General features: G+C 31.5%; 1 protein-coding gene and 1 long non-coding RNA gene across 5 annotated transcripts in view; both read right to left on the reverse strand.

Annotated features, from left to right (window-relative positions):
- Positions 1–12,471, reverse strand: part of LOC138706473 (splicing factor 3A subunit 2-like) — a 128,688-nt gene that overhangs the window by 97,703 nt on the left and 18,514 nt on the right. The window contains exon 1 of one of the 4 annotated variants that reach the window (XM_069835804.1): positions 2,297–3,389. The exons of the other annotated variants lie outside the window; for them this stretch is intronic. Within the exon in view, the coding sequence (XP_069691905.1) occupies positions 2,297–3,041 (745 nt within the window). The 5' untranslated portion in view covers positions 3,042–3,389. Of the gene's footprint in view, positions 1–2,296; positions 3,390–12,471 lie in introns of those variants that run through there. 4 annotated transcript variants of the gene reach the window in all.
- LOC138706475 (uncharacterized) lies at positions 4,484–11,417 on the reverse strand. The gene is made up of 2 exons (XR_011334014.1): positions 6,885–11,417; positions 4,484–4,798 (listed from the first exon to the last, which is right to left on the reverse strand). It is a non-coding gene; the product is annotated as an uncharacterized lncRNA (long non-coding RNA).

Genomic DNA, 12,471 nt, shown 5'->3' on the forward strand with positions numbered 1-12,471 from the left:
TAGGATATACTCTGAAAAAGGAAAGAAGCTCAGTTAAAATTTGAATTTTTAGAATGTCTTCTGTAGTTTTCCACAACTTTGTAAAAGTGAAGCTACCTCGTTTTTGCAGGGAGCCCTTCAATTGTTTTCAGTTTTTGAAATGTCTTGGTCGAAGCTAGTTCCTACATAATGACCCAATATTCAAAGCTTATTCAGCACTTAAATTTGCCACCAGCATTTTCAAGTAACAGTATTAAGAACAATTTGGGTATATGTGAATGGTAAAAACTGCCGCTAAGAATATTTAAAGCATATGGTTACCAGAAATATATAAAAACTCACTAATATTATTAAATACACTGTGGGCTACGAAAAAGTAGCCAAGCGTTCGTTGTTGGATTTCATTTTAGTTTGGTATGTCAGATGCTATGTGCCCAAAAGTGTATAGAAATAATAATAACAATAATAATAATAATAATAATAATAATAATAATAATAATAATAATAATAATACAGTAGTTATATGTTATACATTATCCACTCGCTCGTTCTTTCTGTCTGGAATTACTTTTTTGTGACTCTCTCTGTGGTACAACGTTAAAAAGTACTGTAATAGTAATATGCGTTACAAGAGCGGTATGTTGAAGTTTTCATGTTCGAGGAAAAGTTTGAAAAAGCGAAACGTAGTTGAGCTTTTTTAATTTCCGAGAATTGAAAGAAAACATACCGCTCGTGTATCGTACATTATTTTGTGCGAAGATCGTTTATTACATACCTGAAAGAGGAATTTCTAATTAGTTGCAATGAAATCTCCATCTTGGTTTCTGTTCAATGACGGAAAATTTGCAAAACAAAAATATCTATCTTCAACATTGTTGCTTTAAAATGTTTTCTGTGTTTACTATACTCCAGCAGGCCGTGATATACGTCTGTCTTTTTTCCCCCCAGTCTATGATGAGTCTTGATTTTTTCACGGCTTCCTTAATGTTACTTGCATCATGAATGCAGTAACTTTAGTGGAGAGCTTACTTAATTTTTGCAAATATTTAAAAACAATAATTAACAGTGCAATTTAGGTAAAATTGCAGTGGTAAGTTTCCAATTTATAATTATTACTATATTAAACGTCTCTAAAAATAATATGTTAAAAGCTTGAAGCAGTAAAATCAATATGTCACTTAAGCGGTAAGAAGAGGGAAATTGTTATGTGTGTTAGGTTGGGAATACTGAATGTGGAATTTTAGACTTTCCGCGGATTGGTTTTGTGCGGAAACCAAGCAAATACGCACGATCTCGCACAATAGTAATATGCGTTACAAGAGCGGTATGTTGACGTTTTCATGTTCGAGGAAAAGATTGAAAAAGCGAAACGTAGTTGAGCTTCTTTAATTTCCGAGAACATGAAAACAAACATACCGCTCGTGTATCGTACATTATTTTGTGCGAAGATCGTTTATTACATACCTGAAAGACGAATTTCTAATTAGTTGCAATGAAATCTCCATGTTGGTTTCTGTTTAATGACGGCAACTTCGGAAAACCAAAATATCTTTCTTCAGCATTGTTGCTATAAAATGTTTTCTGTGTTTACTATACTCCAGCAGGCCGTGATATACGTCTGTCTTTTTTTCACCCCAGTCTATAAATGCGAACTTAAAACAAACGGTAAGGTTATGTAACGATTTATTTTTCATTTTAATATTTTAACAATATTATTTATATAACATATTGCAGTAATAACATCGGCATCTGGAATCTTGTTGATTTTTTCACGGCTTCCTTAATGTTACTTGTATCAGGAATGCAATAAGTTTCGTGGAGTAGTAGACTTTACTTAATTTTTGCAAATATTTAAAAACAATAATTAACATTGCAATTTAGGTGAAATTGCAGTGGTAAGTTTCCAATTTTAATTATTACTATGTTAAACGTCTCTAAAAATAATATGTTAAAAGCCTAAAGCAGTAAAATGAATATGGCGCTTAAGCGGTAAGAAGAGGGAAATTGTTATGTGTGTTACGTTGGGAATACTGAATGTGGTATTTCACACTTACCGCGTATTGGTTCTGTGCGGAAAAATACGCACGATCTCGCACAAAAACAAATATCAATTGCTAGTAGCTATATACTGTAAATAGGTAAAATTGCTCGTTTGGTTAAAAATACAATTAACTCCTATCTCTATGATATAATCATGATTCTTAAAGGACTACAGTAGAACATGAACAATTTGGTAAATGACTGATACAGAAGGGAATTCAATATTTTACTCACTCTATGGCAAATCGTATAACTCAGATATAAACTTTGAACTCACCCATATCGTAAAATATATAACCACCTTCCACCACATTGTGAGGCTCGGAAGGTTCATCCATCCACTCCTGATCTTCTGACGCGCTGTCATCACTGTTCAGCAGCTCAGTCAAAGCCTCCACTGCTTTGTTAACGTTCAACGCAAGTTCAGCACTGGTTATTTCGATAGAGTTATCCTCTCTACTGTTTCCAGCAATGCCTTCATCGTTTACAAAGCCAATAATCAAAATACCTGGCATATCCGCGTAAGTTATATCGTCGACAATCACCGCTTCGATGTCACCCTCTGGATCAACAAACTCGTGTCCATCATCAAAAATATTCAGGTCGAGAATATCGGACTCTGAAACTGAATTATCATCAACATTGACATCTGTAAATTCCTCGACATCTGCACTGTTTCTGTTTACATTTGCATCTCTAGAAGACGTTGTCAAAGTAGTAACATCATTTGGCATTACATTTTGGTCACCGTCCAAATCGGATGTACAATTTTTATTGATTCCGAAATCGACAATAATTCCGTCAACTTTCATATCGCTTGAGTCGAAATTTAAACAATCATTTCCATCACAATTTGTAAATTCTAATCCATCTTCTTCAGTACTATCCAAGTCGTCTAACAAATAATCATCGACAATCGGGTTGTTAAATCCGCCATAAATGATATACGCAAGGCAACCATTGTTCAATGTTGAGAATACCAACCCAACAGAAAGAAATAACAAACTTCTTAGCAATTTCATTATTTGTAAGTTGGCAATATTCAGTACTATAATCAAATATCCACCACTAATTTCAAAATAATAAACGATCACTCAACACAGATAACGATACGATTGCACTTGTTAATAACAACAAATCATTTTTACACAAGAATGATAAGAAACTATTATCCTTCAGATAAGTAAATTGTTCAAAATAGAAGTAATTAATATCACTATTAATATGTTAATGAAAACAATGAAAAAGCTTCACACAGACAATAACACGTCTCGGACTGTCAATGTAACGGATTTTCTCACATCTGTAGCATTCAGCTGGGTATGTTTCTTCATTTGTTTGAACTTTGACGTCGACATCTTTGGATGCCATGTTGAACTACGGCGATAACGGATCTGTTGACAAGACATTTATATTTGTAGCTTGTCAACTATCACATGATTGAGCATTCTGAATAATTTACACAAGGGGTTGCTAATTACCTACCTAATGCCATAATTATCAACTTCGCTTCCATCATAAATGTGTAATCAAAGTTACTGCTGAGATAATGACATGCTTTGTCACATGTTGGCAACTAATTTATTTATATTCAATTACATAAGCCTACTGTTAAAAATTTAACAAATTAAACAACGAGTTATCTTAGGACTTCTTATAAAATGTAGAAGCTATTCAATCATTTCGGTAACAACGGAGTAATAATGGAATAAAATTAGCAAGAGAAACAACGTGCAGAATAAAACAGGCTTCATTTCCTTTTCAAAGTATCTGTCTGGAATTGAATCTTCGTTTCCCTTGTTAAAAATATGAAAGATACACTGATAAGTAGCGTCGATTGAAGTGTCAATGGATTTTTCTGGGAGTAAAATTTGTACTACCTGCTCACATCTCCACCAGTAAGTAGGAAATAAATACACTTTCTAGTAGTTACTTTGGCCCAAATAATCGTAATTACAAACAAGATTTTTCAAGATAAATCTTTTATTTATTCCGATTTCGGATTATTTTCTCATACAGGACCAAGTATGAAATCTTTTAATAATAAAGTGAACATGTCTGAAATTCCACACAAGTACAATATGAGACGTAATAAATCTTATGTGTATTTTTGCCTGAGTTACGCATAGTGAGAGAGACAATAGTTCAGACGGCGAAAATATTTCAAAATCTGTAGCGCGGTTCATAAGAAGCTATAATTTTAATTCCTTCTCGGCATAGATATGTAATATTTAAACAGAAAAGCAAAACGAATATCTTGTCAACATATAAACGAAAATTTCGGCTCGGAGCATGCGCAGTGTGGCATTCTTTGACTTCGAAAAAGCTCGAGTCGCTCAACTATTAGGCTATATCCCTTATTGTACATTTGCGTAACACAACATTCACCGTCTCCATCCGTCAGTATAAGAATACTCGTGCTTAGACAGTAGACTAGGAATTTGAATAAATAGTTCATTAGAACACATAGTAATATAAATGTATTTATTAGATCACACAATACCATAATTACAAAACCAAAACTCTGAAAAACACCTCAATTCACATAAATTAATATATTAAGTTTTAACACCAAAAATATGGAAACTCCAAATCGATTATTCTTAGATCGAAACAAGTGAATGGGCATAAGACTTGTAGATCAAAGTAATGATGACATTTTATTGGCTCATCAAATCTTGCATGCTTTCAATCATTTTCATTACGCGTGGTCTATTTTAATGGCCTCAGATAAATATTAATCTGAAGAAAGACCTCCGAAACAGTACTGGCTTGGCACCTAAAGAAATATAAAAACTATTAGTGAATTTGAAGGTTATAGTAACATAAATATTTAATAATATATTCTAATTTACTTGTTTCCAATCAATGTATTTTAAATATCCATAGAACACATTATAACCCCGCAATTTAATTTCGTTTGTCAAATTAATGTAGTTTGAATATTTCAGAATAAATTCTGTAATCCTGCACTTCGAATTTCTGTGTATAATTAAATTCATGTTGATTGTCTATAGAACAACACCTTGCAGTCCTGCACATTGTATATAAATAAATTCATTTTGAATACTTAGGCCTATAGAACGTCTTGCAGTCCTACACTTTGATATGCTGAATATAAATTGATTAATTTCGAATTTCTATAGAAAAACCTCTTGCAGTCTTACACTTTGATGTTCTACATATAAATTAATTAATTTAGAATGTCTATAGAACAACGTCTTGCAGTTTTACACTTTATATGCTGAATATAAATTTATTAATTTCGAATTTCTACAGAACAACCTCTTGCAGTCTTACACTTTGATGTTCCACATATAAATTAATTAATTAATTTTGAATTTCTATAGAACAACGTCTTACAGTTTTACACTTTGATATACTGAATATAAATTAATTAATTTTGAATTTCTATAGAACAACGTCTTACAGTTTTACACTTTGATATGCTGAATATAAATTGATTAATTTTGAATTTCTACAGAACAACCTCTTGCAGTCTTACACTTTGATGCTCTACAAATAAATTAATTAATAATTTTGAATTTCTATAGAACAACGTCTTGCATTTTTACACTTTGATATGCTGAATATAAAGTTATTAATTTTGAATTTCTACAGAACAACCTCTTGCAGTCTTACACTTTGATGTTCTACATATAAATTAATTAATAATTTTGAATTTCTATAGAACAACGTCTTGCAGTTTTACACTTTGATATGCCGAATATAAATTAATTAATTTCGAATTTCTACAGAACAACCTCTTGCAGTCTTACACTTTGATGTTCTACATATAAATTAATTAATAATTTTTAATTTCTATAGAACAACATCTTACAGTTCTACACTTTAATATGCTGAATATAAATTAATTAATTTTGAATTTCTACAGAACGTCTTACAGTCCTACACTTTGATATGCTGCATATGAATTAATTAATCTTTGAATTTCTATAGAACAACGTCTTCTAATACTATAGTTTGATATACTGCATATAAATTAATTAATTTTTAATTTCTATAGAACAACGTGTTGCAGTCCTACACCTTGATGTTCTATGTATAAATCAATTAACTAATTTTGAATTTCTATAGAACGTCTTGCAGTCTTGATATTCTATATACAGTATTAATTAATTAATTAATTTTGTATTTCTTTAGAACGTTTTGAACTCCTACACCTTGATGTACTCCACACAAAAATTAATTAATTTTTAATTTCTGTAGACGAACGTCTTGCAGTCCTACACTGATATGCTGCATATAAATTAATTAATTTTGAATTTCTATAGAGCAATGTCATGTAGTCCTACATTTTGATGATGTTCTCTATATAAAAACATTAATTTTATTAAGAAATTCTTGCAGTCCCACACCTTGATGTTCTGCTTATTAATAAATTAATTTTGTACACTTACAGAACATCTTGCAGTCCTACACTTTGTTGTGCTTCATATAAATCAATTAATTTTAAATATCTATTGAAGAACGTCTTGCAGACCTCCACTTGATTTTTTCTACATAAAGAAATTCAGCTTTCAATATCAATGGACTAATATGTTGCAGTTCTGTACATTGACTTTTTCATGTGGAATCAAATTATTTTTGAATGTTTGTAGAATAACGTCTTGTAATCCTGCAGTTTAATATTTAATATCTAATGCTGCACTTTATTTTCTGTTACGAATTAAATTCTTTTCAATTATCTTTGAAATAATGCCTTACATTTCCAGATGAAATTCTTCGCACCTCAGATCAAGAATCATTTCTTTAAGTTAATAATACATTAATGAATCTGTTCATATTATAAGAATGTGATTGGATAATTTATTTATGAACTATTAAAATTTTGGTATTCTTACCTCTCAGAAGTTTTCCACACGTAATGCGTCTAATGTATAGTTTTTAACCAGCATTTTAAATTTCCGCACAGTATTATGAGTAGTCGTCCTCATCTTCATCATCGTAACTCCCATTACCTTCGTCACCATTCTCACTCCCGTTGGGTTCTACCTCAATATCTGGAGTCGGAATGGCTTCTGTGGTGACACTTGGCATAGTTGGCATTATAGGATAAACTGGTACTTGAGGATCACATGGTATGCAACCCCCAACATCGTAATCACACCCTTCAATGCACCCTGTATCATAATAATAGTCTTGGGGGGGATAGTTGCAATAATTGAACCCCCAGCCACACAGAATATTGTATCCACTCCAATATCCGTAAGGGTCATAATAACCGTACCCAGGTATTACAAAACCATTAGAAGTCCATGCACATTGACTTATTAAAGTGAATAAAGAAATAAAAATAACTGAATTTAAATTTGAACTCATTTCTATGGCCTTGAAATTAGTTTTATTTTAGTTAATCAATAATGATTCTACCTTCCAGTGTCACTTAAAATATGTCTGTCAGTTTCTTTGAAATTAAAATGTTCTCAAACGAGTCTAGTTTATAAACCTTGAATATATAGGTCGCAGAGATTATGTAAAATTTAATTCACTGAATTAACCAATCGCTGTTAAATAAAAAATAATAAAATTATTGTGACCCTTCTCTTAAGTTCTCTTATTTTATGTTTATTTTCGAAAAGACCTTGTAACTCAGTGAGTGATATTAAATACGCAAATATGATAGTCAAAATGTAGAGAGGTCATTTCAAGATGACTGTTAATATTATAGTAGTTCGATGTTCATGTCTGACCCCTCTTAGTTATTTGTTTAAACTTGGAAGTTCCGCGACATCATGATAATGACATGAACTGTATGGGTCACTTCTCATCTGATATTTCAGGCTCCTTAAACGAGAAATGTTTGTATTATACAAAATGGAATATAGAGGAAGATCTCGAAAGTCATGTCACAACTTACTACAAAAACGAATAATTAAAATTTGTTTGAAGAAACGTTTCGATTATCCAAATAAATTAATTTATTCTGAATTTAATGTATTTAATATTGAACAAATTTATAAGTATACGCTGTTAAAATTGTATCATAAAAATCGTAATAAGTTTATATTACAGACACATAATTATGACACAAGACGAAATATTAATTCAACATTAGTAGAACCTAAATGTCTCACATCTGCTGGTCTAAAGCATAGCATTAATTTTGGCCCTCGGTTGTACAATGCTTTAACTAAATTACACCCAGAACTTCTAACATGTAACCCACTAACATATAACAAGAAAATGAGAAACGTGTTATATCTTCAATTTGATTAAATAAATTTATAGCTTATGTGTATGAATTAATCAACCTATATTATATTTGTATTCTATAATTTTGAAAAAAAAAAATATATATATATTGTCCTACTTTTCACGTGCGATATTATTCTTCTCTAGTGTTAATATTATATTATATAATTCCATTGCCGCTGTAATTTAAATTTTAGTTCCTATTTTATTTTATTTATTTATTTTTATTATTTTTTTATTTTCTATATTTCTCTTATATTAATATTGTATTATATGATTTCTCTAACTGTAATTTTAATTTCATTTCCTATTTTATTTTATATTCTCTTATAAGTCTATTAATATTATATCTGAACTGCGACCGAACACGAGCGCTGCTCATTCGGTCTCAAATTTTGTTAATACTACTGTATCTTATTTTTTATATTGATTGTATTATTTTATTTCTATTTTTCTTGTTTGTATGTAATTATATTCTTTATTCTGTATATTTAAACTTCATGAATACGTCATCCACATTGGTCTATTGGATCAGAATTTTGAAAATTCAAACCATGTTTTGAGTTAAGACCTGTGTGTTGTACGTAAGAAAGTAAACCTAAGAGGACCAAGTCATAGAACTACTCCATGTAAAATAACTCTGTAGTACCTGATGAAAGGGCTGCAGGCAAAATATAGCGGCCATTTCTCGCCCATGCTTGAATTTAATTTTCTGATTATTAGCATAACATCAAAGAAAATTAATTTCGCATTAGAGCCTACATGTAACTCCAGTTCATAAATAGAATTCTACTGGGTGTTCATTTCAAAGTGTGTCATGACGTCACTGTTGTTGGGTCACCGATTTGAAGCGAGTTTCAGCTTATATGTTAGAGAAGTTACCTATTATTTAAGGCGTTCTTCAATTTGAACTTGAGAACGTGTACGGTATAACTTGAACGTCGTAGCAACAGATGGCGGTCTGTACGGTCTGTGTGCTACCATAACCTCTTTCGAACTGTGTCTTGCGCCGGCAAGTCGTACGCAGGGTATTTGTTATCATCGGTTGTGTACGGTAACATTCCACAACACAAATCAAATGCTCCGTGTCCATGTTGACCGTCGAAGTTAATGTCAACAAATACGTAAGTAATCGTCTTAACCCTCTCCCCATATCCCGACAGTACGTATTTCCAAACAGTTCACATTCCTGCCACTACCGGCGTTACCGTACGTATCGGTACGTACTCTTCAGAATGAAAGCCGTACTTGCTAGGCAACTTCTCTGCCTCATAGGTTATACACTTCTGCGGAAGTGTAGGAAGATTGAATTCTCTAGGCTCATCGGCTAGCCACATGACGGCATACAGCGAGCCGTGACACACTTTGAACTGAACATCCAGTATACATCTCCAGACAGAGTCCAGCAAAGTCTGTAAGTGTTAGCAACCAAGCAAACAACAACTTGAGAATTATCTAAGGCTACATTACTTTAGGGAATTATAATGACAAGAAGATTAAATTGTGTAAAGTTGTGGTAATATCTAGTAGTTATTTACGATACTAATGTGACGTTTCATATTACAATAGCAGATTGGAAAATTGTCAAACGAGAACGCAGATCGAGTCTGATAACCAGTCGAGTATTGTAATATAAAGTTACGACATGCGTATAGTAAAAAGTTTATCCGCTTTGATAAAAAAAAATTTAATGTAAAATTGAATATTGTCCAAATGTAAAATTTTTATGGTCGGCTATATACATTTGAAGGGTACACGGGAAAAACGATCAATGTCACAATTCCTTTAAGAGTGATGTCGTTATCTAATTCACTGTATTACTACAAACTTTAGTGTTATTTTTACCGAAAGTGATAAAGGAGAATTAAAACCACCGATACACTCATCATTTCCTTCATTTCAAGTAAAAGAACAAATAAATTTTCCAGTAATATACTGAAATAGATCATTATCTCACCCTTAATGGAAATGTGACATTGTTCGTTTTTGCCGTGTACCCTTCATTTGCTTTTGTAGCTGATAGAATCGTGTAGAGGACCTTGCACGAGAAGCATTTGAAGAATGTTATTATTGTCGATATTGTTACCGTGACTAGTCAATATAAATAGTCTATTGCAAAAATGATACTGTATTGAATTAGCAGCAAATTCTGATATTGATGTATTAAGTCCAACAAAATCGTGACAGAGATATGAAGAGAAATATGAGAAGTTTGAACATTGGTGTAAGAAAAAAAAGGTAGAGATTGTTTCTGAAAAGTTTATGATGGCATATTTTTCAATTAAAAGTGAAAAGGAGAAATCAAGTTGTCTATGAACTCATTATTCTATGCTGCGATGTACGATCTCATTGAAGAAAAACGTGGACATCAGTAAGTACATACAATTGTTTGGCAAACTGTTGCTTTTCAGTAAGACGTTGGCCTGTCAAAGACTAGAGAAAGAAAACCTTGAACAAAAATAACCTGGTTCTCCAGCACCCCGTCTTATTAAAAAAAATACAATGCTAAAAATTCCAAAAGTAAAAATTGCTAATGTTTTTTAAGAAAACTCCTAAATAAAATGCTGTTAATAATATTTTTAAATGAAATAATGCCAATTTTTCAAGGTGAAACTGAAAATAGAGCGAGATCCAATATTATAGGCATCCAACAAGGTAAACTCAGTGCGCAGAAACCACCGGTAGTGACTATCTCGCGCAGATGACGTGTGCTCCCGTTACCACCATGCTCTCAGGTCTACTGCAGGAGGGTAAGAGGGGTGTAGCATGCGCGCCGCGAGGAGTTTGAGCTGAGTTTTGCTTGTAGAATACCTATAGTAACTCGTGTTAATTTTCTTATAGTTCTATATGTATATAAAACAATATTTTTCTTCATGAATACTATAACATCACAATACAAGATTAACAAATAACAAATCTTTGTTATACTGCCAAGTGCGGTCGTAAAAACAAGCTCTATTACAATCACGATACAAGAAAGAAATACTTGCGGAATCAAAAGCGAAATACGAGCTCTTGTACTTTTTGCATTGATGTTCCCGTATAGAAAAATTACAACGTAGCAGTCCATATTCAAGTTGTGTCCTTCCTATGATTTAAATATAGTTCACTATTATTGTTTTCTGTTCCTTATTTTACAGTATTTACACAATTCTGTCATAATTATAAACAAATAATAATTTAATAAAAATCCAATAAAACACTTAAATAATAATAATAATAATAATAATAATAATAATAATAATAATAAAAAATTACAAATCAACAAAATATTTTTAAGCTGACATTTTGTTTCACATTTAAATTGAATTTGATATAAATGTAAAAATAGCGTTCTTATTATTCTAAACAAGTAAGCAAATATATTTAATAATTAACCCTTCTAATATTTGTTATTAGGGAAATTAAATATAAATAAACCACATATTAAAATCGAAATTATATTCATGTTGTAACTTGACACATCTCAAATACCTCTGCAAGTTTGTGGCTCACAAAATTATTGTGACTAATCTTGTTAAACCATAATTATATTTTTATTTTATTTAACAAAAAGTCTGCATAGTCCATTTTAGTTATTACTATAGATGGTAGATTTCAGCAATTAAAATTTGAAATTTAGCACTTTAGATATCACATTTAGAATTTTATACGATTTTTCATGTATAATAAAATTTTGCATTTTCTAGAGTTGGTTGTAGAGATTTGTCATCAATGTGTTAACAGGTGCATTTTCTAGAATTTCCAGTTAAAATTCTTGAAAATAAAAAATAAGTTGAGAAATGTGTAAAAATACAGTGACGTTGTGAACATTAACAAAATTGCCTAAAGATATGGTGTGATTTCATCCCGACTCGTCTCATTATCCAGTCACTATTGCCCGCTGCCACATGCAACTCGTTTCTGAGTGGACACTGAACCTAAAGAGATCGCATAGGCAGCCAATATTCTACTACCTACTTCAGTCAGATTAGCTGAAAACTCGACATGACATCAAAGAAAAAAATGTAAGAACCTGTATATGACGGGCTCCTTACATAGATTCTGATTTGTTTTTACAGCAACACAACAAGGTCTCATAAAACATAATTTCGCTCTTATTTCGTAGAAACACATACATTTCGCACCTTTATTCAATTAGCATTTTATTAGGGATTAAAGAACAACACGAATCATGCTTTAAAAGAATATAAAATTACTATATTGACAGCTTTTGGTGCATTTCGCATTTATCGT

The sequence above is a fragment of the Periplaneta americana genome, chromosome 9 (genome assembly GCF_040183065.1).
Source record: "Periplaneta americana isolate PAMFEO1 chromosome 9, P.americana_PAMFEO1_priV1, whole genome shotgun sequence".
Taxonomy (NCBI): Eukaryota; Metazoa; Arthropoda; class Insecta; order Blattodea; family Blattidae; genus Periplaneta; species Periplaneta americana.